Consider the following 26,410-nt stretch of genomic DNA (forward strand, 5'->3'; position numbering starts at 1 on the left):
CCCCCCCCCCCCCCCCTCTGAAAGAGATGATTTTTGGAATCTAATTATGATCTTCTCATCATTTGCTTGGATGCACTTAAGCTGCCGTGAAAGTTCACTCCGAGTTTCTTCAAAGCGATCACGCTGGATGCTGCTGGATGCCTTCAGAGTTGGGGATTAAGTTTCCAGAGTTTGAGGGACGGGAAATCGGCAGGACAGCTGTAGTTAGTCACATTCCTTTCTCAGCAGGGTTTCACCGCACCGTTCTCACCATTTCTTTTTAATTATTTCCCTAATTTAAAACGTTATTTGTAACTCTGTCTGGGTGAGACTCATATTTTTTGTTAAACTGAAGCAAAGAAATTTAAAAAAAAGGATGGACCAATACCCCTGGCCTCAGAACCTCTGGCTTAAAAAATGGCTGTTTTGAACAAAAAGACTATTTTTGTGCCCATTTGGGACAAGTTTTTCTTCAGGAGGAGTGGAAAAAATCAGCACTCTGACACTGTAACCAAACTGAAAAATACTAATTGGGCTTCTAAGGATTCTCATCTTTAATCCAATTTTAGACAAAATGTAGGCAGCAGCTAATTGAGCTTGTCTTATGTATAGTTTGCGCTTTTAACTGCGTAACTCTTAGACCCTTAGTTTCACCCTGCTTGGGACGTTTTCATGTAAAATAATGAGATGGTAGAAACGCTTGGTTGGCCGTCTTATTCACTGAAATAAATGATGACAGACAAGATTAAAAAACCTCGTCTTGTACAGGATAAGAAGTGGGACAGGCTCCAGTGCTCAGATTAGACTCTGTCGCATGAATGGTCAACGCAGAGGCAACTTCTCAGACTTTCTTGGCTGCAGTCGGTGAAGTTTTGGTTCATCGAGAGCACAATTAGTCGTGGATCTTCAGAGCTGAGGAACGCAGGACCTCCCTGTCTGTGTTAAACTTTATCATCTAAATTATTCCACTGTGTTCAGCTGGTCTCCCAACTATCCAGTTAGCCTCTAAATCTCAACATCTTTTTGGATAGAAATTTTCCTAATTCTTGCGCCTCCTTTGAGACTCGTTTTAGTCGAATCAGAGCTCATGGTGCATTTTGTTTGGCACCAAATCTGTTTCACAAAAAAAAAAAAGAAGTACCAAACTTGCAAACATCCCCAAGAAGTTTGATTCTTTTATCTGAATATGAAGCATTTAACAGCTGATAAGAAAGGTGACCACTAGGGGGCATTTTACATATTAAAAATGCACGAAAGGTCAATTTGCTACAGAAAAACTGGACAAATTTTTGTCAGATTAAATGACTCATTTTGTTCACTATGTCCACTTTATTTAGAGTGGGGGCAGCAGGGAGATGTTTGCAGAGTGGTATGACTTTTCTTTTAGTTATTAAACACTTAAGAGGGACTTTTAGCATCAATTTATGATTAATGTAAATCAACGAAGCTCCACCTCTCCAGACTCTCTTCCACCTGCTCCCTACTCTCACTACAGATCACAGAGCTCAAGGTAGCATAAAAAGACAAAACTAGAACAAGTTTGCTGAAGTAAACAGTTTTTGAAGGAATTAAAGAGATTTTAATATATTTCTGTGGGTAAAATATTAGCGAACAAAGTTCAAAATTTTGAAATATATAAATGTTTAAAAAAATCAACAGTTGTAACGCCATCACCTGAATGAGCTGAACGTATTAATGTCTGAATGGCTAAAACAGCACAAAGTAGGCAGAAGCTGTTAGACTGTAAATAAATAAAAAAACTGGGAAATTACTCATATGAATATTGATTCAGGATTCACACAATTACTTTAAAAAACACATTAATGTCTGTATTCAACAAATAACCCAAAGGGAGGATTTACATCCTTCAAATCAGCAAAGAAAGAGTCCAAGTAGTGAAGCCAGCTCCTTCGGTTATAAAACTGTGCTGTACCTCTGTGTGTTTACTGGCAGCGTTTCCGGCTCCTGGCGTCAGACCATCATCATCCTCTTCACAGTACACCTCTGAGACGAGACGTGCCAACACCCTCCCACACCGGAGGCTCGGCGTGAGTCTGAGGAGCCATCTGGGACTCTCGCCAGTCTCGCCCCGCGGTTCACCTCGGTGTGGTTTCTTGTCAGCTGACCCCCCCCCCCCGATCACTTTCCTCACCACCATCTGACATCCACAGTAGTTGCTTTCGATGCTTTCAGCTTCAGAATGTTGCGTCTGATTTCACACCTTTCAAGAAAATGAGGCTGGGGATTTTTTTTTTTTTTTTTTACCCCCGTCATTAGTTAGACATGAAATTAACAACGAGGGCAGAATGTAAAGAATATTATCTTTCCTTGAGCTGGCAAAGTTTTCATAGTGCAACATTTAATTTGCACCGGCGAAGAAGTTTAGATAAGAAAAAAAGTAAAACCCATCGCATTAAGCTCAACAGAAAATGCCAAGTGCCCTTTAGGCAGGATTTTTTCACAAAGTTAATAATAATAAAATGTTGTGGGTTTTCGGCTGCAATAAACTTAAATAGGGGTGGCGCTCAGGCATGAAAAGATCAAGCTCAGCAAAATCATTCATGCAACTCTGCCTTAGGACGGAAACTGATGCAGAGATGAGTAACAGGAGAACACCAACACACACCTTCATCCTTCTGCCTCTCCACACCTGAACCGGCTCTGAGGCTGCGGGCACAAAATACTGTCACAGATTGATCTGAAGCCAGGCTCTCTGAACAATTAATATCTCACCTGGTTTAGATAACTCTTTAAAAGCCCTCAGTTTAAAGAAATAAGATTTAATCTTGCCTGGACTGACGAGTTAGCTGCTGTCTTAAAGCTAAAAAAATAATAATAAATTCATAGCAGTTCATGCAAAAACACTTTGGTTTTAGCTCTGCTCGGTTTAGCTATTAGCCTCTAAATCCGGTCAGAATTAAGCTCCATGTTTGCAAACTGAGGTCGTTCAAAGAGATATCTACAACAGGTAAGATGTTAACTGTTAATAATCTTTAAAAAAAAACAGAAACACTTCAAAGGATTTGAAGTAGAGAGAGAAGTGGTCTTAATTCGTGCCTTCAGAGGTGGTTATTTGAGGGAAGCTGTTCCTCTGAGGCTGCTGTTGCTCATAAATTAGGAAACATGACAGGTTTTAATCTGTGATTCTGTATTTGTGGTACATCTGGAACAAGCCCTGAACTTTTATCTTCTAGGCGACCGGCTTTTTTTTTGTTTTTTACTCGAAACTGCACGTGCTCCTGTTGAAAACTCAAAAAAAACCCAACCTTAAAGCCGATGTCTCACTCAGAAGAGGGTTGCCTCAAATTAGAACGGCATCTCTAACATCCCGAGGTCAATAAAAGAAGCCGCGCAGTTATTTCGCCGAGTAAACAGGCGTCCAGATGGGGTTTGTACGTCAGCGTTTATCCAGGGAGCGAAGCCGCGTGTCTTACAGAGAGACGGCGGCCACTCGTTAGAGCGAGAGCTCAGGACTGTGCAGGAAAATGTTGCTTTAATGAGGCGAACTTTACCAGAGACTAACATGAGTTCAGAGTCATTCATTAAAAAGAACCAATTACTTCCATCCCAGCATCAACATTAAGGCATGTTTATGAAAGCTCAAAGGTTAACATATGAAAATGAACTGAAAGCATCAATTAAAGAGCTTTATGTTGTAAAATATATTGAAATATCCAGTTTGTGCTTTCTAAATCTTGGCTCAGTTTCAAGATGGCATTAAAGGAAATACAGTGAGAATAAAACTGATAAAGCCTAAAAAGGAAGGCAGGAAAACACTCTAAGACAGAAAGGTTGCCTCATATACAAGCAGCCGTCCATAATTAATGGCAAAAATACCTAATGTGGACTTAAAAGTTGTGTTCTGAGTTGCAAATACTTTACATTTGAGTTGTGTTTCATGATATGGGTCAAAGCTAGCCCTAAACCAGCTGCTGTTGTACGATTTTTAAATTTTTTTTCCCCCCGCTCGAAGGTCTACCTAGCAGAGCGAGAACCGTCTGGAGTTGATGTTCATCTTGGTGACGCCGATGAGTCTGAGCGGGGCCGAGAGCCCGAGTCCCGGGGTGACGGGGCACTCGCACGGCAGGTCCGACAGCTCGTCCTTCTCCTCCAGGCCGAAGGTGGCGTCGTTGAGCATGCGGCGGTGCAGGTGGCACGTCTGCTCGATCTTCAGCGCGTTGATGTCGCTGCGCAGGCGAATGAGCTGCCTCGCCAGGTGCTGGTCCTGCGAGCGCATGTCCGTCTGCGACAGAGGCGAGGGGGGAACAACAAGCGATCCACAAAATCAAAGCTCAGCCGGCTGTGGCGGCCATCTTAGCTGCAAAAGTTAATCAGCTGTACCCTCAGTGACCCCTGGCACTACCACACCAAATTTTGGGTCTTCATCTGTAAAGGTCTCTCAGTTATCACAATCTTTGTGTTTTTTATTGTCAGTTAGCTGTGGCGGCCATCTTAAACGGGGTTGACTCCAAAGGTTAAAGGTTGTAAATGCACATTTGCCTGCCTTCGCTTTTCGGCAGTGGGCGATAATAGATCTTTAAAAAACTGAAAACCTTTTCCTAAAACATGCTTTTTGTCTACATGCTGAAGCAACCTAATTACTGTCATTATTCTTAATTTATTACCCACAAGCCCCAGCGTGCAGCCCTTCTTGTGTGGCAGAAGCAGAGTAGAACTCCTGGTGGGACATCCGCAAACAAACTTTGTCCATCATCTCTGTGTAAAGATCACAATCCCCTGAAGTCTAAAATGTTTTGCGGCGCCGTACTGCGAGGGCCTGCCTCTACAGCTGAACGTGCAGAGTAACTGAGCAGAGTGAAGGTGATCGCACTCGCAGAAACTTCTGTTGTCTGATTCACAATCTGTCACACTGTCTTACATGAATGGGCTTTTTTCGGCCACTAATTGGACAGCGTGAGCTTTGTTTAATTCTAATTGGCTAAGTAGCAGAAAGATTTTGTTTGGTTTCTAAGAGTTGGACAAACAAATATGTACAAAAAAAAAGGTGAGATAAAGAACTGAAGATATTCCTCACCAGCTCTCGTCTGAGCCAAGACAGAGCCGCATCGATGTTCTCGAACCCGTTCAGCGCACCCCTCGGTGGCGGCTTTGGCTCCGTCGCCTCTGCAGTCCTTTTGTGCGTTACCGCCTCCCCTTCAGGCCCCTCCTGGAACTGGTATTTTCCAGCCCTTGGCTCTTTGAAGCTCTCTGCCTCCAGCCGGGCCTTCCACTCCAGGTAGGACGGCCTTCTGGTCTCCAGTCTTAATTTCTCTGTCAAAGCCTTCAGCGTGGTGAGGTGGTCGTCTGCGGGCAAATCCACACCTTCCCCACGGCCTGCTTCCGGCAGCCCGTTTGCCCTGTCCACCACGATCTGCGGCGGCGACACTGCGTCCATCGTTAATCTGCCGAGGGCAAGACGGAAGAATGAACCGAAATACAAACATGTTAAACTCGTTGGCCGGTGTGGGTTTTAGAGCTTCAACGTTCTGTTTTAACTTGTCAGGAAAATGAGACTGATAGCTTTTCTCATGTATCTTCAGAACTGTATCATTTGGAATAATAATAATACTAATTTAAGAACAAAGGCTAAGCAAACTACTGGAACGTCTTCAGGGTTTTCCATCATGGCACTTTCAATGAGCCAGCGTGTTTAGGTGTGCAGGGTTTAAGTCCTCTCTGTCCAAAGACAAACACAATAAAAACAGTTTTAACGGTTTTATTTTTTAAAGTCTTATTCACCTTTACACGCACAGTTAACGCAAGAGATGCTTCCACTGCACAAACATGCCACGAAAGTATACATTTTGGCGTTCGTTGCCACTTGTTCAGACGGAGATCTGCACGTCCACGGCGAGATTTCAACAAAGTAAACAGCTTCTCCTTTAAGGATGGCGCAAACGTTAAAGTGGAGAAGCTGACCGTCAGCACCAAGCTGGTTTCTGCTCAGTTTTTCCATAATGGGCACAGCGGAAGAGCAGTAAAGTCACTGCCCTGGTCTCTAATGCTTCTCTGCTGCAGATGGTGGAACAGACCTCTGACTGAGCAAAGAAGCTGACTTGTGAATGCCCACAAATGGATCCGCTCCCTTACAGGAATCAATATGCCCCTTGAGAGCACGTTTTTGAGGAGACCTCTAAAGCATAAATTGAGATTATTATTGTTTTCTTTATCTGTATACATTGCCTGTGTACATTTACTGAGTAATTTAAATAGGAAAGAATGAGAAATACGTGTGTGAAAGTGTGCGTGAATGCAAATAATGTGTAATAAAGCTGTGGTTGTGGTTTGTAAATACGAAGCTTTCATCACTGAAGCACAACGCTCAAACGTATATAACGCCTATCGGCTCATGAGACACGTTTTAAACAAATCAGCAGAAGCGCTTCCTTCTTTCTGTGGAACAAGTTTTACAAACGACAGATCAAAAGCAGCCTTTGTGTTCCAGAAACACACGTCAAATGTACCGAATTCTGCTTTCAAACTCATTTTCACCACACCCCATTAAATTGATTTGGGGTTGTCGGACGGTGCGGCGTGTAAAAACCTGTCCCGAGCAGCTTAGGGAAGTTTGACTCCCCTCTCTGGAACATGCTGTTTTGTGTACAAAACAAGCGCAATTACCTTTTCAGGCTTCGACGCGATGCTTTTCTAGTAACACGACCCTGCTGTTATTTTGTCCCTGCGACGGGTGGCAATTTTGGAGCGGACGCAGAATAGGAACGAGAACTGCGTCGAGAGGTTTTTGATCAAACTACTTTAAAAAGGTCAGCGGCAGAAGTCGCAGCGGGAGGCTGGATTGTCTGGGGTGACAGGAGCTTCATAAAGCAGTTCAAAGCGTCACCTTTACGCAGGTCAGCGGGTGGTTTTTGCCTTTTCTGTAAGCAGAAAACAAATGAATTTTTACAATAATATTGTCCAAACCACTGGTTTCCAAACTTTTCAGCTTCTGACCCTCTAAATAACAGCGGTAGAAACTTACGACTCCAGCTAGCTCTTGTTAAACTCCTCAATCATTCCAATTAACCTAATTAAATAAGGGCACAAAGACAACAAACACTATTTGACTATCTTTATTTATTTATAAAAACACATTTCATCTTTTGTAACAATTATGACTAAAAAAAGAGAAAAAAAATGTCAGTTAATTTATCATCTCAGGACCTCAAACTTGGTGTTTTGCGACCCACAGTGGGGTCCTGACCCTGCACTTTGGGAACCACTGCTCTTAACTTTTTGAATTTTTTTAAACAAAAAGAACTTCAGTTTTAGCTTTTAAAAAAGTACATGGACATAACGACGTACGTGAGCTGACAAATTCAACTATATTTTTTTGTAAAAACAAACAAAAAACAGCATTTTGAGGTACTAGCTAACTTAGAGGGCTATTTATTCAGAACGCAACAAACCTACCTGTTACTGTTTTCTGAGGGAAATAACTTATCAGCGGCATATTGGAGGTGTTTCACTCAACATTTCAGCTTATTATTTAGCTTCCGAGCAAAGGCTACGAGTTTAAAATGAAGCAGCATCTTAGAAAAAGCACAGAAGGTGTGTTTTACCTCCTAAAAACGTCCCATTAGCAGGAGTTCAGCCCCGGCAGCAGCATCAGTTCACGAGCGCTCATCTACAGCCCTGAGGTCCACTCGCTTCTGAGCAGGGAGCTTACCGGAGGGAGGGGCGGGGCACTTACGTCACGTTCTGGTTGCCTGGAGACGCCCACAAAAGTCCACCGGCCTTCCCGCTACACTATGACAAGTGCGCCACGGTCCGATAAACAGGTAAAATGACCACCACCCGAATATTTTTTTACACATTTACGCAGTTTATTTTTACTTTCCCCGACAGTAAAGTTTAAAAAATAATAATTACAAGTGTTGAAAAACCAAAAATACACGCCGTTTCACGACATTTTTATATGTAATAAATAGCTTCACAAATGTAAATACATCGTATTTTATATATATAAATGTTTTGAAAACAGATCAAATAAATAAACATGAAATTGCAGCATTTCAGTGCTGATTGTCATTGAGGTTAAATTACTATAACTATAAATTATCTGTGCTTATATTTCAGAACCCTAAAAAGCCTTAGTCCACAAAATCTCAAAAATATTGACTGTATAACAAACTAAAATGTCTTTCTAGAAATTACAAACCTATCAAAAACTTCTGCATCGATTTTAGACAAATAACAATTGAAGAAAAATATATATTAATGTCATTTTTGGATTACAAACCAACTATAACTGCAGCACAAATGTATAGAGAAACATGGCAATGTTCTAAAGTTTAAATTATGCCATTTTTTTTATTAATCAATAAACAGAGTCCCTTTGCAGCGATCACATCATCACTGTGGCGTATTTTGGGACTCTAAGGTGACGGTTCGCCTGACTACCTTAAAGCTATGTTGGTTTATAAAGTGAGTTCCTCTATTTCATCGTCAAACGACTTGATGGCACGGACCGCAGGTTTGCTTTCTGCAACCTGTAGGGTGTTACTGGAGGATGCAGGAGGGGTGGAGGACCCCGAGCTGAAGCTGAGGAGCCCTTCCCGTCTTGAACGCACTCCGTTGGGGACTGGAGAACTGTTAAGTACCTCCATTTTATTGGCTGTGCTGGAAGCATCACCCACGAGCACGGCCTGGGCGCCGAACAGCTGCTGCAAGAGGCTGGTCTTTTTGTCCTTCTCCAGTCTCCTCCCTGCCTCTGTCCCTCTGAGATTAAAAAGGCCCACGTCTTCCAACGCAGAGTCCCTGTCCTCTTTGGGCGGCGGCGGAGGGAAGCCGGAGGAAGCCTGGGAGGCCGAATGTCCAAACGAAGGAGCATAGCCCCCAAAAGCCAACTTGTCGCTGGAGGTTTGGGATCGCAGCGCCCTCCTTCCTGCTCCCGCCGTAACCGTTCCGCTCTCCGCGCCTGGTCTCCTCCCTCCACCTTCTCTAACCCCAGCATGCAAGCTAACCGTGTCCTCTGACTCCCCATGGTTGAAAACAGAGTGACGGCTCCTCTGCTCGGGAGGACGTGGAGAAGGAAACTCACTGGTAGGCTTTCTGGATTCAGAAGGACTCGACTCAGCAAACACGGCGTCCTGGGCTCCCTCGTTTTTAAGGTCTATTTCACGCATCTTAGCCAGGAGATGCTCTTTCTTTCGACGCATTTCCTCTGCTGATTGCTGATTGTCCAGAGAGTCCTGGTTCCACCTCGCCACCTCCTCCTGGACATGGCCTCGCCTCCAGTGGCTGTCGTCTTCTTTCTGGGTGAAAAGAGAACTCGTCTTCTTTCTTTTTCCATCTTCATCTTTTTCCTTCTCTGAGCCTAAAAAACAAATTGTCAGATTTAAGTAAAAGTAATGGTTGTGTATATTTTCTAAATACAAAGTAATCCTTACTTGTCGTGAGATTGTCTTTCCCATCACTTCGTCTAGTTGCCTTTTCGTTCAGCAGATTCAGATCCTGGTCGGACTGTTTCTGCTCCGTCTCCTGTTCTTTCTGCTTCTCTCCGTCTTTTTCTTTCCTCTTCCGTTCATTCACATTTTGAGGCACGTTCTCTGGCTCTGTATGATTGTCCACTTTGTCAAACTCCTGCAGAAAGAGGCTCAAGAAGTGAGCTACAAACAAGAGGGGTTAAAGATTAAATGTAGCTGCGGTAGGAAAAGTAAAAAGTAAACATACCCCTTTGAGAGACAGGTAGTCGTTAGGAGCCTGTTGGCTGTATTCACTGGCATCACTAATAGCAGGAGGAGGTGAGGGGAAATCCAGACTTGACGATCTGTCTTCGGTCTGTACTGCCTTGGTGCTGTTCCTGCTGGGGACTGGATGAAACAAAATAGAATCAAATTATTTTTATATCTAATTTTAACAAGTTTCCGTGCTTGTCTGCAGTGAACAGAAACATCTTACCTTTCTGCTTTGCGCTGCTATCCATCTCTTTTCGTACTGGGGCTTTCGTCATGCGGTTGGCATAAATGTTCCTAGCGTCTAGTTCTCTTTCTTTTTCCTGAGCAAAAGATAATACAGTATTGTCTCATACTGTGCAACACGCAATAAACCTTTGTGTAAGATGGTAAGGGTTGTAATCGTGCCTAAATGGGAGTATTTTTTTTTGACGTCGCACCTTGAGTTTATTGCTCAGTCGTTCCAGCTCTTCTCGCAGATTCTTGATCTCCTCCTGAGCACCGGCGGTCTTCTTCTTCTCTCCAACCAGCTGCCTCTGGTAGCTGCTGTTGCTCAGCTCCACGCTGCGCTCCAGCTCCTTCAAACACACACAAAGACAAAACAAACCCCGTCGCAGAAGAGAAACCATGGTTCAAGGCGGCTGAAAAGAAATTACGGGAACCAAAGCTGACTACTCTTGAATTTATAGACTGCAAAAACATTACATAGATTAAATTATGTTTTTTGATGTACAAGGACTTGTATGAATTTGCAGGACAGACATCTGTAACTTGGTACGTAGCTGCCAATACCTCAAGAAAACAAATGTCACTCAATTCACTCATATTTTAAAACACTCATGTCTCAAAATGAGAACAGTAATATACATATTTTAGATTGTCCAGTCCAAAGCAACTTGAACAAGATAAAATATTCGGGCAAAATTCTACAATCCCTGTAGCTGTTGAAGAAGACACATTTTGGGGAGTAACAGTGCACCATCTAACAAACACGGCAATGAGGACAACCATTTAAATTCATGAAATGAATTAGAAAAGAGCCGCTCGCTAAAGAGTTTACCTTGATCTTTCGTTCTGCTTCTTGAGCCCGGGTTTTCTCTTCTTCTAGCCTGCGGCTCAGCTCCTCTTTGGCCCCCAACTCTCGCTGGTCGACCAGCTTCTTCAGTCGTGCCACGGTCGCTTGGCTCCTCTGCAGCTGCTCCTCGCTGTCTTTTAACCGCCGCTCAGCCGCCCGTTCTCGCACTTGCGTTCGCCGGAGCCGCTCCCGCAGCACGTGGATCTCGTTGGAGTGGCGTGACAGCAGCTGGGAAATCTCGCTTTCGGTGTCATCGTAACGCTGCAGGGCTCGCTCTTGACGCGCCTGCAGCTGCAGGGTGGAGAAAAGACTTGTTCAATATTTCACCACTCTTGAGGGTGTGACCTAACTTAAACAGAAAAACTGTCTTTGACCTACTTGTTTAAGGATTCGATTTTCCTTCTGCAGTTCATCAGCGCGCTGCTGCAGTTCAGAAAGAGAGTTGTGCAATTCGTTGATCTTCAGCAGGCGTGCTGAGAGCATCCGCTTGGTGACCAGGTCCAGGTCTTTAGACGGCGTTGACTCTTTGCTTTGTGACCGGGGTCCCCTGCGATGCTGCTGGATCAAGGAGAGGCCCCCTGGCCGCTGTGGCCGAGACACGCCCCTGCGCCCCACTCCACCTGTAACGAAAAAGAAATAAAGCATACAGTAAAGCTGACCATGAAATTAGTCTTATACTGCCATCACCTGGACAGGAAATAAAACCAAAACACAGAGGTTGTATTTTAATTTATCCAGCTTTACTTAAAACACATTCCTGTTTTGAATACCTGTTTTGCGGAAAGAGCTTCTAGAAATCTGCTTTGCCTGCAGCCCTCTTCGTGGGGTGGGAGACGGAGACGGAGACAGAGAGCGGGAGAGCGGCGACAGGGAGCGCTCTGACGGCGTCACATTCTCATAGTCTTCTGAATAAAACGAACCATCACTTCTCCTCCCCTCTTCCCCTGATACCTGGTCCCGGTCTGGGTCCGAATGCCGCGTTCTTGTTTTAGATCTGCTCTCGACACCGCTTTCATCTTTGTCCTCGTTGCGAAACTTGTCCCGAGAGTTCTTTTTGTGCTTCTGCGAGGATGACGCTCGAGAATCTTTCTTTGCGCTTCGATGGGAACGGCGACTTAGGTCCCGGTTGTCTTCGACCGGATCAGTTGTTTTTTCAGAATCCATGATGTCACTTCAGGAAGGCTTACTGGACATAGACAGAGGCAGAGAGACAATCTGAGTTACAATTTAACGGTAACATCTTGCAGAAGACCTTGCAGATGTTTATTACAGCACCCTGAGTAAACTAACCTCAAGGTTTACACTGCAAAAACAAAGAGAACGTTTTCAAAATCAGTACAAAACAGTAATAAGTAGCTAGTCTGTTTGCTGTCAGGTTTTCCATATCAAGTGTCTTGGTCACTAAGCAACAATACACATGAGGTAGAGGTTTCCATGAAACTGCATTAAGCATATACACCACTGGAAAATTACTAACCTGCCCCATCTGCCTTTGAGTCTTATTAAAGAGACAAAAAATTTAACTTCTGACTACAATAATATGCACATTTACATAAAACAATACACTTAAAGAATAAATAAAACAAGATCTTTAGGGGTTCCCACAAAATATTCCAATTTCTAAACTTAAACAGAGTCATGTTGCATATAGATTTCCTAGTTAGGAGTAAATATATTTCTTATTATCCACAAAAATTTACAGCTTTACTGAAAGTTGATCCAGCAAAACTGGCCAACTTTTCAGCATTTGACCTTGTCTGGCATGTAACTTTCATATTAAGTCATATTTTCATAGGCAAAACAAATAAATGCTGATTCTGTGTAAAGGTCTAGCACTAATCTGATTCTTTAAGGCTACAATAAGTAACTATGGCAACAGCAGGCACAAAGAGCAACATCACCATAAATGGAGAAGAACACGTTTGTACACCCCAGACTCTGTTTGTTTTAACAGGACTTTTACACACTTTTCATTCAAACTCAGCTTTTTGACCATTAAAAACAAACAAACTATGAAGTCTGAAGTCAATGTACAGCAAAACGTGCTTAAATAATAAGATGTTACCACCCAAACAACCTCGTTTGTTTCCCACAAATCATGCTTTTTTTTTATTTTTAGCTTGCATGTATGTTTGTCTCTACATTATTATTCTCTTTAAGAAAATCTGAGCAGCGGATCTCAAACTGTCTGAAAACTAATTTAAATAGTAAACAAACACGATGCTCTGGCTCACCGGAAGTGAGCAGTTTTTGTTAGGATTAGTGTCCTGTTTGTTTACAGACAGCTCACCGGGTAACAGAAACAACACATATTAGCCATTTTAGCATTTTATAAAGGCCCTCTGGTCATTTTCTGAATAAAGAATGCAAACAAAGAAACAAAAACACCACAAGAGGCAACTCAAGAGTCTCAAGATTAGCAAATATCCTAAAAATAGCTAATGGTGTTCAGCAAGAAACAACTATAAGTGAACAACAAAAACTACAACCAACATGTGTGTTAAGTTTTAGGGCTGCTCATGGAATCTCTTCGTTTTTGTGCTTATTCTAAAGCACTTTGCTAATATTAGGTTCATGTAAATCCAGTAGGCTAATGTTAGCATAACAGCTCGGAGTACTAGCTCGACTTTTTGCTGGCTTATCTGCCGACAAAAAAATGTAAAAATGCCTACTCTTTCCCACCCCCCTATTTCTGGAAGCAACCCCCAGCGAGGGACGTTTCAATAAAAGGCGTTGCAAAATTATCCGCATGAAAACAGCAGCCATAAGTTGTCGTATTTTAACCTTTATCATTCAATTCATGCCTTACGGTGGTTTGCTTCAGCTTAGCCCCTGACGCCGTGCCATGGCAACCGCAGAACTGCGTGCAGTACCTTCAACCACCAGAGGGGCACTGCTGCACCAAACATGTGAGTTGCTGCTTTACTTCTTCTTTGTCAGGCAATCTGTGTCTAAATTAGTTTTCAATGTTGTTACTTGTGTAAAATGGCTCAAGTGATTCATAAAAATGTGTTTAAATTGACAATCAGAATTATTTGTAAGTAGGTTTGGAGTGTAAACTTCATTGGACAAAATATTTCAGGTTTCAGGAGCAGCTGCCAATGGATTAATGTTTCTTTCGTGTTTTTGTTTTGTCTTCGACTTATTGTTATCAAGGGGGAAATATTTTTCTTTTGACATAAACGGCCTTTTCTGCACAGTGAAACTAGACTGTGACAAAGACAAGACAGATGACAATTTTAAACAACTGAAAGAAGCGTGAACTTTCCTGGGCATGCTGTGGTTTATAGATTTTTCAGCTTCCTATTAGGTTTTTGGTCCTTTTTTTCTCTTTTTTGTAGTTCAGATCATTTTGGTTTGGTTTATTTTTCTGTTCAATTCAGTTAGCCTATTCATTCCTATAATATTACAGCTTGGATTTGTCCCAATCTCCCATCCTGTGCAGCACGTTGATGACAGTGGAAAGGAATGACTCCCTTTTTAACAGGAAGAAACCAGGCTCAGAATGGGTGGTCATCTGCATCGATCAGCGGGAGTTTAAAGAGGACAAAGACAGAATGACCAGTCCAGGTGTGGTTTCTATGGGATGTAAAACAGAGACAGACACAGGGTAATGGCAGCAATAACTGGGCATAAGTGTGCATAAATTCATCCATAATCCCAAGAAGGTGACAACATATGCAAAAACCTTTAAACCCAAAAGAGCAGAGTCAACTTTATTATTTTCTGAGATAACTCTGTCAGGCTGCCGACTATAGTTATAAACAGACGGAAGCTTTTCAGAATAAAATAAACTGCTTGAAACTGAGATTTATTTTTTGATCTGTATAATATTATATTGCATAGGGGTTTTAGAACACAAGTCAAGTTTTACAAATAAACAAATAATAAAACGAAGCAAACCAGTCTTCAAGCGACACTTTGTTAGTAATGTTTTATTGCGAAAGTCATATCGGAAGTGCGAAGTTTAGCTTGACGCGTGTCGCGCGCTCTTTGCCCCCCGTTTAAAGAACGTTTGTTATCATGGCTCAGCTTAAACCTCGGAGCAGCGTGTGCTTTCCCATCTGAAGCTCGTTTTACTGTGTGTTTTTTTTATTATTATTTTGTTGTCGTTTCCGGGAACAAAAACAGAAAAAAAAGAATCGCTGCCGACAAACAATTAGCCGACTGTGTGACGTTAATTTGGGATTATTATGGTCATCAGGGTTTACGTCGCCTCCTCCAGCGGCTCCGTCGCGGTGAGTGTTTGTCATTAAAAAAAAAAAAACTTACTCACATTTTAAAAACCCCAGACATATACTCGATTTTAGACATTTTCCTGTCGCTTATCAGCCGAATGCAGTTATGTAACCGCCTGTTGGTGCTTTTCCAAACCAGACTGCTGTCAAGCCGTAAAATTAAACTCTCAAACAGGTGAGATGTGTTATCAGAAACAATGTTTTACTTTTTGTTATCATCATTATTATTATTTGGGTAGACCTCTATGGCGGATAGGGCAATCTTTTAAGCTTGCTGACTTTGCTACAGTGAGTAAAAATGATTTGCTGCGGAATAATAACAGTGGATGCCAGAAACATTAGATGAGCTCGACTTTAACAGGCGCAGAGCAAACACCTGGAGGCAGCTGGGGCTCAGTTTGCATGAAAGTCAGGATAAATAATATGAATTAAACTGAAAGGAATCTGAGACTGTGTGACTGGGGTTTGGCTTTCCTGATCAAGAACATAAAACCCAAGAACACCTTTTTTTTGTTTGTTTTCTTTCTTAGCCTTATCCGTGTGTGTCAGATACCACTGAGCTCCTTCCATTTTGCACGTCCCCTTTACGATTCAACAAGTGACCTGCTGGATTTAATCTAAACACTGATCCACATCTGCATCTACTCTGGCCATTTTAAATTCGTCTGACTTTAAATGTTTCCTGAAAGTTTCATTAAAATCTGTCCAATGGTTTATGAGTTATGTTGCTAACAGACAGACAGAGTTGATTCTAATTAGTCTATTGCAAAAAATAAAAAATAAATAAGAAACTTACAAAATCTGGTAGTGTTCAGAATAGCTGTTTGGGATCACTCTCAGCTACTATCACGCCAATTTTTATGTCAGTGTTTGTAAAACTGACCGAGTTCTAGCCATTTTTGTGTTTTCTAAGCTCAGTTGGCTGTGGCAGCCATGTTGAATCAGGTTTTAAAAATATTCTACTTCCACTGTCAGCCGCAGCTCTCCTGGCCTCTTAGCAAACATCTGGCTCATGCCTTAGAGAAAACCCAGCTGATACGAGTACGAGCAGAAAAAGAAAAAAAAAGCATCAAACAACACTCCTACGAGAATGCCTAAAGAATTAGGTCATGGTACAAATGAGTAATATATTTATTTTAACAAGCTCAGTCTCTTGTAAAGGGGCCTCTATAGTCTTGAGTGTTTATAAAAAGAGATATTTTTATTCCTATATGCATCTAAAACGCACCAACTCTCCCCCCTTTTTCCCCCCTCTTACCCACACAAATGCATTCTTGAATAAGTCCACCATTCAGGCCAGTAAATGCAACGCTCGTGTGAAGGTGGCTCGGTCCGAACGCATCTGATTCCATTTATAAGTGGACGAATAAATAAGTAACGGTGATGGCGAATTGCTCAGATTTACGAATAAGACGCGGAACAGTTGATGGGGTTTGAAGTTTTGAAATCCAGAAACCCCGAACGCACCAACAAGGCGTGTGAACGGAGAAGGGCCGAGCGCCACGTTACAGTAAAAAGTGGGTTTAACACTAAAACGGATTAGTGGAGCGGAAATGATCAGCACAGAATAGGTGAAATGCAAATTGGATGATGCCCCATTCTTCACTAAAACTAAACAAAAAAAGATCTGTCATGTCGAGTCTCGTCAGGATGTGCTGTTTGTGATTCTTTTTGTGAATGTGGGTTTCGGTGCGGCTCGTTCTTACTATCGTCCCATAAGCGTGCTCTATTAGGCCTTGTTCCAGCTTCTCTCATTCCACCTGTGATCTGTTAGTAATCAGCACACCTGATGTCGCTCGTTAACCCCCCTCCCAGCACATATTCTCACCGTTTTTTTCCTCACTTCTTAGTCAGATGCTCTGCTAACCTCCATATGTGACCCAGCAGGAATATCACACTTCTGCTGGAATAACCATATGAGGCGAAAATGGCAGCAAGTTTCTAACATAGCATTTTTTGCTAGAGCTACTATTAAACATTTGAGACTGGAGTTTTAAGATGGCAGTAATCCACTTGGACTAGTCATTAGCTCGTCAGTAATAAACTGTTTCTCCAAAGGACAGCCACATCATTCATATTTAGGTTTAGGGTTTTTTTTGTGATGTAGGCTACAATCTACTTACAGCGGTTCAGTTTGTAGCTTTAGCCTTTGATCTCGTGGGCATTAATAGTCCCGGCAGAGCTGTTTTTACAACCAGACAATGAGGAGCTTTGAGAGATAACGGATTACATTCAGTCTCATTTGATTGTCTGTAATCGCCCAGAACAATCACTCATTGTCTCCGGGCAAGAACAACAGCATCATTGTGGCTCTCAACACCCCCAAAATAAGGAAAATTTAAAAAGAAAAAAACACATCGCCACACATTTGTACTCATTTCTTTATTTTGTTTATCGTCTGCAACAAAAACAGAATTCCTGTAGTTTCAGGGTTTTGTAATATTTAGTCACTTTAAAATCCTCCCCTTCATGTGTTCATGTGTTCTCATGGTTGAATTTAATTAATGTTTTGTGACATTAAAGAATGCATTCTTTTAGGTTTGAGAAAATATTTTGTTCCTTAAATCTGTGCAAAGTTGTAGGGTTTCCTGCAAAAACAACATTTTTTTATTCAAACATAGGATTCAAACTTCAACAAAACTAGTTTCTTTTTGTGTCTCTTCTCTGCCAAACATTTTTCCAGCAAAGCTTTATTTTCAGACTGTGTACTGCAGGCTGGAAATGGTGTTTTCCTCTGTAAGAAGTAGCTTTGTCCCTGCAGCCCTTTGATGCTCACTGTTGTCCACACTGATGTGAACTGAGTCACCACGATAGGTTAGATAATAGTAATGCCGTGTGCTAATGTGCCACATGTGGGCATCTGAACAACTTGGATTATTCACAGTTTTAGAATCTTAAGAATAAGCTTGAAGTGGAAAAACCGATCCCATTGTTTGGAAATGATAAAAACCGTAGTACGAGGCAGAGAACACACAATTACAGGTTTGTTTGGCCTGCTTCCTTCTGTCGATCGGGTGTTCAAGCGTGGGAGTTTCCGGCCTTCTAAAATTATCTTTGGATGTTTTTTTTTCCCACAAAGGTCACAAACTGTCATGCAGGACAGTGTCCCGGAGGTCAGTTCTGTAGGGAGCGGTTCAGCCCATCCCAGATCACATATTTGTTTCTTCCGTTTTCTTCTGAGCGAGACGCTGTCGGTTCTTAGCCGTCGTGTTAAATGGAAGGTGTACAACACAAAAAAACCCAAAAACTAGGTTTGAATTAAATCCCAAAGTGCATTTCTACAGCTCGTTCTGTTCTGTAGTAAACATTCAGATGTAAGATGAGGTTTATGGATACCAAAAAGACATCAGCTTTCAGATTTTTACCCTAAGCTCTGCCATTATTCAGTAATCCTTCTTATTGTTCCCTCTGCCAATGGAGCGCACGAGCAGTTGGTGTGTATGCGTTTGTTTGTGTGAGCAGAAGAGCGAACCACTCAATGACAAGTGAGGAAATCACATCTCATCATGCAGTTTCTGAGATGATTGTTTGCTGATGTTAGAAAGCAGGGGTCCTCAATCCTGGTCCTGGAGGGCCACTATCCTGCAGGTTTTAGTTGTTTCCCTGCTTTTCAGCAGATCTTCAAGTTTGGTAGAAATCTGTTAATCATTTAAATCAGGTGAGTCAAAGCAGAGAAACACCTAAAACATGCACGACAGTGGCCCTCCAGGACCAGGATTGGGGACCTCTGTTATAAAGTACTGATTGCATCCCTGTTGCACAAATTCTTTCACGTGTTCACTAATTTTTTGCTCCTCTCCCCTCATTTTTGACCCGTCTAGGTGAAAAAGCATCAGCAGGCGGTGGTGGGTTTTCTGGAGGCCAATCGGATCAACTTCCAGGAAGTGGACATCACCATGATGGAGGAGCAGAGGCTCTGGATGTACCGCCACATCCCCAGGGACAAGCAGCCGGAGAAAGGCAACCCGCTGCCTCCACAGATCTTCAACGAGGAGCAGTACTGTGGTGTACGATAACACACACACACACACACACACACACACACCCACACACACCTCTGAATTCACAGAAAATGCTTCTTTGACTGCTTTTACTTTGTTTTATATCGAGGTGCAGTGCATTTTTGTCTTTTTACTCCCTTCCCCATTTCTAAACATAATCTATATAAATCATCTGATGGAATTTAGCATACAAAGTCAGTCAGAACCTTTTAATATTGCTGTTAAAGTTAAACTGAAAATGTGTACATTAATCACAAGGAAAGAAAGTCATTTAGTAGATCTTTCAAAAGTTGACAGTTTTTAAAATGCAGAGTTCTACAAGGCTATAATGAGGCACCATAGGTTACATATAGAAATATACATAATCACAACATCAGCTGTTGGTTTGTGATTTGCCCTTTTAAAGCCTTAAATTTGGTACTTAGCCATTGTATAGAAGACAAAAGAGTGGCACATAAAAGTGATACTTTAAACCAGCCTAATAGGTCTAATATATGTTCGATTATTGATTTTGGAATGATCAGATGAAGTGAAAATAGAGAATGGCAGCATCCTAAAATCTGTCTTAATATTTAAAGAGGAAAAGTTGACTGTTTTAAAAAGACAGTCATTTTGAACCTGTGATGTAAACTGAGCCAGAACGCAGCAGTTCTCTGTAGGATTTAAAGTCCCGTCCTCACTGGTAATGAGACTAAACAGGTTAAGAACCTGGAAATTGTTTTTATTGAGACTTGGGTTTAGGTAACCAATGTTTTCAGCTGTTTGCTGTACACTGATGTAAGTCCGTAGGAGGTTAAGCCACCGGTGAATGAGTCAGAGCAGTTAGACCTTCCCAGTTTATGCCCTCATCTCAGATTGCATGCTACTCTGTAATCCTGTGGTAATCCAGTTTCGTGGATGGAGGCGGATTATCTGCTCTCCCTGCCGTAGCTCTAACCGGTCGAGGTGTCCCACGCGTTATGTTTCAAGCAGCACTGGAGGGTCTGTTGGAAATGCCTAAAACATTATGTTCTCTCACCACCTCAGGACTACGACGACTTCTTCCAGTCCAAGGAGAACAACACTGTGTTCGCATTCCTCGGGCTCAGTTCCCAGCCCAATGTGAAAGTAAGTTGAAGTATATAAATATACGCTGACCAGCATTTATTACTGTTGTTGTACCGAAAATCGAAGGTCCAGTTTGTAGGAGTAAGCCACTTCTTCAAAACGGACACCACACTCTTTCCCAACACTGCTCGATCAGCAGCTCTCGCCTCCGCCGGACATACGCGACAAAACTGATTCAGTACCTGCTGATGTTTCATGAACATCTGCTTTTTTTTTTTTTTAATTATTGATAATGAAAAAAAGAGTATGAATAATATAAATGTGGAACCCATCAAGATTCAGTGCCTTTTTTTTTATTTTTACAGGAGAGAAGATCTGTTGAATTCAGTCTTATTTCCAAGCATTGCCAAAAACCTCAGATTATCTCAAGTTATATTGTTTTCTCTTCCTTTCAGAGAGGATATTGCAGGTAGATTAAGTCTTAAAATGCTGTTCAGGCTCATGATTTCTGCTTGTGTTTCCAGGATTCGGAGTCCTAGATCAAACTGCCAGCTTGAATCGTCAAGGAAACCTTAATACGTGCTTCACTTCCTGCTTTGCATTACCTCCTTTCTGGTGATTCTCCTTTTGACAAAGCCAGCATTTTGCCGAATGGGCGATCCCTTTCTGACCTCTCCAAAGCGACGGACTCTGGGTTGCATTTTATTTCAACGCCTAAGTCGCTGTGGCAGTGAAACGACGTCTGCTGGAGACATTCTGTGCAAGCCAGAGAACCATGTAGCAGCTTTTGCATCAGTGCCCTTTTGATGAAATAAAATGCAGTGGATGAGAGGATCAGGTGCAGCACGATTCACCTGACTGCAGACTTCCTGGAGTGTATGTGTGTTTATAGTTACTGAGCGAGCATCTGCCTCAGTTAGCTGCTATTACTGACTCTGTCAGATGAGGGTACTACTTATTGTAATATAATACTGTATAAGCCAGGACTTTGCTTTGATGCCCGACTATTTCTGTGTATGAGACCAAATGCTAAAAATCTTAAGAGTTAAAATAGTTTTGTAATCCTAACTGCCAGCGTTAAAGCATACTTTGTAGCCACACTGATCAAACTAAACACACTGTGCTTTCATGTAATTTACTGCCAAACAGTTTCTGTTAAACAGGTATATTTTATTACTTGCTGTTGTTCTAATGATATGAATATGTTTATCCCTCTACACCTTCCCACACTGTGACAGTGACCCCAAAGATTGTTCAGATCTAATCAGCCTGTAAATAAAACCTGATTGAACTGTTTTAATCCACGGATACGGTGTTCCAGTAGATGTGTCAGCCTGTGGTTTCCCTCCCTCTCCTAACTGTCGAACGTCGAGGCAAACAGGTGCTAAACTTCGTGAACAGGCTGCCATGTTTGTGGTTTACATGTTCTCTCTTCTGTTAGTTTGTATTTCATGTTTCCTATCCGCAGCACCGAGGAGTTTCTCCACATGATTCTGTTTTTACTCCTGCTGCGTTTTTCACAAGAACACCAAGCAATCGGATGCACTGCTGCTAGGAGTTCGCCATCGTCTCTGGAAGGATATTTAGTAACCTTAATAAGACACCGCCATCATGCTGGAATCACCTGACTGAAACAATATTCTCGTTTTCATTCCTTTGGCCCCTTATATGTTGTCAGATCTTGATGTTGTTGTATATTTTTGTTGTTTTCGAACAAGGTCGTTGGACCAGAAAAAGACTAAATGTACTTTATTTCACCTTTCTGCCTACTTGTAAGGAGCTAATAAAATTGTACTCAATAAAACATTACTTTGTGGATTGCTTGCAAAGCAGTACAGGTTGCATCAAGTTTGATTGCTCCTACGTTCTGTCGTGTTTTGTTTTTTTAAAAAGACATATTTACACATAGTAACTGGAAGAAAATTTAAAAGTATTTAATTTTTTTGTTTTCAAAGTATGAAAGATGAGAACGGACACAGTTCAGAGGCATTGCTACACCTTGAATTTACCACTGTGTGGCTTTTTGTTTTCTTTTACTGGGTTATAAATGGAATCTTAAATGTAAGCCAGACAAAGGAGCTTAGATGAACCAAAACAATACCTAAACCAGTGACACAACATCAAAATGGGCAAAAATACCAACAAACAGAGGTCTTATAAGCCTGCGATATGCAGTCAGTCAGAAAGGACACAGTGTGCAGCATCTGAACCTGATGTGAAGCAGTTAATCTGTCACATAATCAAGTCATTTCCCTACAGCGGCAGCTGGTGGACAGATCAGGTATAACAGCACAAAGAGATTATAGGCAGCTGGGATAGCGGAAGGTGAATGCAAGGGTTTAAAATGTTACCTGCTTTTGATCAAACTATATTTTTAGTGTTATTTAAGGAAATAAATAATTTTTTGTGTGTTTTTCATGTGAATATTGTCTCACTAATGAAGATAGTCTGAGAGTTAAAAGCAAGAAATAGAAACATTCTATTTAATTTCTATTTTATTTTTATGCCTGCCACCAAAAGCCAAAGGAAGAATGGCACTAGCAGGAATTAATCAACGGATGTACAGCTACATCTGATTAACTTTTGGAGTCAGCTCTATTCAAGATGGCCACCTTAGTCATCTGACCTTAAAAAAACATAAAAACGGATATAACCGATTATGTAAGTTTTACAGATATAGAGCTAAAGTTCTGGTGTGGTAGTAGCTGAAACTGATCCCCAAACTCATACACTGATTGCTAAGATCTTGCTAAGAGCTCTCTGAGCTTGACATCTTGTGATGTTGCCTGAGATTTGGCAGAACGCCATTGTTAAGGTTTGTCCAAAATGTAAACAACGGAGAATGAATATAGTTAAAACTTCTGGCATAAAAGGAGGCAGGTGATATAAAATTGTTCAAGGAATGCTAATGTGTGTGTTTTTTTAAGAACTACAACAGGCCAATGTCATCACAAGAATGTGAACTGAAAACATTTTTTCCCCCGATCTTTGGACGTCACAGACGACACACACTGATCTGTTTTCATATGTAAAACACCTTCAAAAAGAGTTCACCTTTCGCCTGACTTGACCCTTATCCTGTTTGTAGCGTGATCGGTCTGTTTGTCAGGACTTGCACCCCATGAGTTCCAACGTCATTTCTCATCAGATGAAGATGCGTATCAGAGCCTGTAATGATTTACCAGAACATCAATATGTGTTCTACTTGTCCTGTCAAAACGTCAGTGTTCTCCGCTTCTGAATACTATTGTTTTGATTATTTTCCAAAGTCTCTTTTTGATGCATTTATGCACTGGCTTCTAATTTTGGGGACTGAAACAGTTACTGGTAACTCATGACCACAAATGTGAGCATCAACCCAAACAAAAAGCCCAATCAAAAGTTGAATTTGTTAAAGAGGGTAAAGACAGTTTTTGGTAGAGGAAAAATTTCTCATGTAAAGCAGCATTTCAGGGAGTTATGAATCTCAGATTTGTATGAAGAAATGGGTTAGGAAGCATTGCATAATTTTTTAAGCTCTGCAGTTGTGAAATGGTTTACAGTTTGAACGATTACTCTTACAGACACGCACTGCTGTGTAACAACTCAAAATGTCTTTTCTAAAATCAGATTCATTAATTAAAGTGTACTTCATGGGTTTAAGCAATAGTTTTGAAGTGTTTGCTTGATGTAGAGGCAGCAACTCTTTCAACAAGTTCAGAAAAAAAAGTTGAATTCTGACCTGATTAACAAGCTAATGGCCATGTGGCTCTTTGGAGATTTGACCATAAATTAAAGGAAATATATACATATATAGCAAAAATATAAACACAAACACTTTTTGCTCTTATTTTCCATGAGCTGAACTGAGCTCAAAGATCTAAGACTTTTTATAAGTGCACAATAGGCCTTTTTCTCTCAATTATTGTTCACAGATTTGTGTAAATCTGTATCAGTGAGAACTTCTCCTTTGCCGAGATAATCCATCCACCTCACAGGTGTGGCACATCAAGATGCTGATTAGACAGCATGATTATTGCTGCAGGTGTGTCTTTAGGCTGGCCATGATAAAAGGTCACTCTAAAATCTGCAGTTTAATCACACAGCACAATGTCACAAGTTTTGGGGGAGGGTGCAGTTGGCATGCTGACTGCAGGAATGTCCACCAGAGCTGTCGCCTGTGAGTTGAATATTCATTTATCTACCGAAAGCCGCCTCTGAAGGAAGCTGAGACGACTTATGGTGAATTCTTTGGTCATGCAAACCGGCTGCTGCAGCAGCTGTCCATGTGGCTGGGCTGCATGTATGGCGTTGTCAACGTTGTGAACTGAGTGGCCCATGGTGGTGGTGGGGTTATGATATGGACAACGAACACAGGTACATCTTATTGATGGCATTTTGAACGCACAGAGATACCGTGGTGAGGTCCTGAGGCCCACTGTTGTGCTGTTCATCCACGACCATCACCTCCTGTTGCAAGGCTTGGTACACAATTCCTGGTTTCATAGTTTACAAGTACCTCTTTAAAATGGTCTGTAAAGTGAATCTTGAATAAAAAATATCAAATGTATGCTGTGAAATGTTCTTCTCTCTTCTCTCTCACTGGCTCCCCAAAAATCAGAGGATGCATGAATATGAAAATGGTAAAAAGGAGAAGTTATGTTGTCACACTGAGATGAGTAGTCGCAGCATGTAAAAGAAAAAGCAGTTCTTCGAACCCAAAATGCTGAACAGACAAATTAAGTTATGCAATAAAACAAAAACAAACTTGGGATTCTATTGACCGTTTTCTTTTTACATATCAGAAAAGAGCATTAAAAAGAATAAAGCACTCATTTTACATAAAATGTTCACTTTACACACACACCTCAAAAAATAAAGGGAACACTCAAGTAACACATCCTAGATCTGAATGAATGAAATATTATCATTGAATACTTTGTTCTGTGCAAAGTTGAATATGCTGACCAAAAAAAAGGGAAATCAAATTTATTAACCAATGGAGGCCTGGATTTGCAGTCACACACAAAATCAAAGTGGAAACACACTACAGGCTGATCCAACTTTGATGTAATGTCTTTAAAACATGTCAAAATGAGGCTCAGTATTGTTGTGTGGCCTCCACGTGCCTGTATGACCTCCCTACAATTCCTGGGCATGCTCCTGATGAGGTGGCAGATAGTCTCCTGAGGGATCTCCTCCCAGACCTGGACTGAAGCATCCACCAACTCCTGGGCAGCCTGTGGTGCAACGTGACGTTGGTGGATGGAGCGAGACATGATGTCCCAGATGTGCTCAATCGGATTCAGGTCTGGGGAACGAGAGAGCGAGTCCACAGCTTCAATGCCTTCATTTTGCAGGAACTGCTGACACATGAGGTCTAGCAAAGTCCTGCATGAGGAGGAACCCAGGGCCAACCGCACCAGCATGTGGTCTCACGAGGGGTCTGAGGATCCCATCTCGGTACCTAATGGCAGTCATGCCATCTCTGGCGAGCACATGGAGGGCTGTGCGGCCCTCCAAAGAAATGCCACCCCACACCATTACGGACCCACTGCCAAACCGGTCATGCTGAAGGATGCTGCAGGCAGCAGATCGCTCTCCACAGCGTCTCCAGACAATCACATCTGTCACATGTGCTCAGTGTGAACCTGCTTTCATCTGTGAAGAGCACAGGGCGTCAGTGGCGAATTTGCCAATCCTGGTGTTCTCTGGCAAATGCCAAGCATCCTGCATGGTGTTGGGCTGTGAGCACAACCCCCATCTGTAGACGTTGGACCCTCATTCTAACAATTTGTGCAGACACATGCACATTTGTGGCCTGCTGGAGGTCATTTTGCAGGGCTCTGGCAGTGCTCCTCCTGTTCCTCCTTGCACAAAGGCAGAGGTAGCGGTCCTGCTGCTGGGTTGTTGCCCTCCTACTGGCCTGTCTCCTGGTAGCACCTCCAGCCTCTGGACAGTACACTGACAGACACAGCAAACCTTCTTGCCACAGCTCACATTGATGTGCCATCCTGGATGAGCTGCACTACCTGAGCCATTTGTGTGGGTTGGAGAGTCCGTCTCATGCTACCACGAGTGTGAAGGCACTACCAACATTTAAAAGTGACCAAAACATCAGCCAGAAAGCATAGGTACTGAGAACCACTCCTTTATTGAGTGTGTCTTGCTAATTGCCAATAATTTCCACCTGTTGTCTATTCCATTTGCACAACAGCATGTGAAATTGATCGCCAATCAATGTTGCTTCCTAAGTGGACAGTTTGCTTTCACAGAAGTTTGATTTACTTGGAGATATATTGTGTTGTTTAAGTGTTTAAGTGTTCCCTTTATTTTTTGAGCAGTGTATATACTTTATATATATATATATATATATATATATATATATATATATATATATATATATATATATATATA

At 41.8% G+C, this 26,410-nt stretch overlaps 3 protein-coding genes across 7 annotated transcripts; 1 reads left to right on the top strand and 2 right to left on the bottom strand.

Moving 5' to 3' along the window:
* Nucleotides 1-2,189: 2,189 nt before the first annotated feature.
* Nucleotides 2,190-7,658, bottom strand: fam167ab (family with sequence similarity 167 member Ab). 3 transcript variants are annotated; one of them, XM_037981714.1, is made up of 4 exons: nucleotides 7,539-7,613; nucleotides 6,821-6,854; nucleotides 5,015-5,381; nucleotides 2,190-4,222 (listed from the first exon to the last, which is right to left on the bottom strand). In XM_037981714.1, the coding sequence occupies exons 3-4, from the start codon at nucleotides 5,372-5,374 to the stop codon at nucleotides 3,959-3,961; spliced, it is 624 nt and encodes a 207-aa protein (XP_037837642.1). In that variant the 5' UTR covers nucleotides 5,375-5,381; nucleotides 6,821-6,854; nucleotides 7,539-7,613; the 3' UTR covers nucleotides 2,190-3,958. The 3 variants fall into 3 exon arrangements, with proteins under 3 accessions (XP_037837642.1, XP_017282758.1, XP_017282759.1); XM_017427269.3 differs by lacking the exon at nucleotides 6,821-6,854 and having other exon boundaries at nucleotides 7,539-7,658; XM_017427270.3 differs by lacking the exons at nucleotides 6,821-6,854; nucleotides 7,539-7,613 and adding an exon at nucleotides 6,601-6,814.
* A 133-nt stretch (nucleotides 7,659-7,791) lies between these two features.
* Nucleotides 7,792-13,603, bottom strand: lca5 (lebercilin LCA5). Of its 2 annotated transcripts, none has more exons than XM_017427266.3 (9): nucleotides 13,538-13,603; nucleotides 11,499-11,914; nucleotides 11,107-11,348; nucleotides 10,714-11,019; nucleotides 10,094-10,231; nucleotides 9,880-9,976; nucleotides 9,652-9,791; nucleotides 9,369-9,561; nucleotides 7,792-9,295 (listed from the first exon to the last, which is right to left on the bottom strand). In XM_017427266.3, exons 2-9 carry the CDS (start codon nucleotides 11,890-11,892, stop codon nucleotides 8,397-8,399), a joined length of 2,409 nt encoding a protein of 802 aa, XP_017282755.1. In that variant the 5' UTR covers nucleotides 11,893-11,914; nucleotides 13,538-13,603; the 3' UTR covers nucleotides 7,792-8,396. The 2 variants fall into 2 exon arrangements, with proteins under 2 accessions (XP_017282755.1, XP_017282757.1); XM_017427268.3 differs by having other exon boundaries at nucleotides 13,513-13,574.
* A 1,106-nt stretch (nucleotides 13,604-14,709) lies between these two features.
* On the top strand, nucleotides 14,710-21,849 carry sh3bgrl2 (SH3 domain binding glutamate-rich protein like 2). 2 transcript variants are annotated; one of them, XM_017427254.3, is made up of 4 exons: nucleotides 14,710-14,966; nucleotides 18,788-18,973; nucleotides 19,994-20,078; nucleotides 20,539-21,849. In XM_017427254.3, the coding sequence occupies exons 1-4, from the start codon at nucleotides 14,922-14,924 to the stop codon at nucleotides 20,631-20,633; spliced, it is 411 nt and encodes a 136-aa protein (XP_017282743.1). In that variant the 5' UTR covers nucleotides 14,710-14,921; the 3' UTR covers nucleotides 20,634-21,849. The 2 variants fall into 2 exon arrangements, with proteins under 2 accessions (XP_017282743.1, XP_017282742.1); XM_017427253.3 differs by having other exon boundaries at nucleotides 14,715-14,966; nucleotides 19,994-20,074; nucleotides 20,539-21,818.
* The last annotated feature ends 4,561 nt before the right edge of the window (nucleotides 21,850-26,410 follow it).

Source organism: Kryptolebias marmoratus, linkage group LG19, assembly GCF_001649575.2.
Source record: "Kryptolebias marmoratus isolate JLee-2015 linkage group LG19, ASM164957v2, whole genome shotgun sequence".
Lineage (NCBI taxonomy): Eukaryota > Metazoa > Chordata > Actinopteri > Cyprinodontiformes > Rivulidae > Kryptolebias > Kryptolebias marmoratus.

What these genes read in the sequence shown, in the direction of transcription:
- lca5 (XM_017427266.3), bottom strand. Translation starts at nt 11,892, where the DNA reads ATGGATTCTGAAAAAACAACTGATCCGGTCGAAGACAACCGGGACCTA. An exon ending in ACTACCTGTCTCTCAAAGGG is followed by an intron (nt 9,562 to 9,651) that starts GTATGTTTACTT and finishes CTCTTTCTGCAG; the next exon opens with GAGTTTGACAAAGTGGACAA. An exon ending in GAAAGACAATCTCACGACAA is followed by an intron (nt 9,296 to 9,368) that starts GTAAGGATTACT and finishes TTTGTTTTTTAG; the next exon opens with GCTCAGAGAAGGAAAAAGAT.
- sh3bgrl2 (XM_017427254.3), top strand. Translation starts at nt 14,922, where the DNA reads ATGGTCATCAGGGTTTACGTCGCCTCCTCCAGCGGCTCCGTCGCG. An exon ending in CCTCCAGCGGCTCCGTCGCG is followed by an intron (nt 14,967 to 18,787) that starts GTGAGTGTTTGT and finishes TGACCCGTCTAG; the next exon opens with GTGAAAAAGCATCAGCAGGC. An exon ending in CCAGCCCAATGTGAAAGTAA is followed by an intron (nt 20,079 to 20,538) that starts GTTGAAGTATAT and finishes TTGTGTTTCCAG; the next exon opens with GATTCGGAGTCCTAGATCAA.
- fam167ab (XM_017427269.3), bottom strand. Translation starts at nt 5,374, where the DNA reads ATGGACGCAGTGTCGCCGCCGCAGATCGTGGTGGACAGGGCAAACGGG. An exon ending in CTTGGCTCAGACGAGAGCTG is followed by an intron (nt 4,223 to 5,014) that starts GTGAGGAATATC and finishes CCTCTGTCGCAG; the next exon opens with ACGGACATGCGCTCGCAGGA.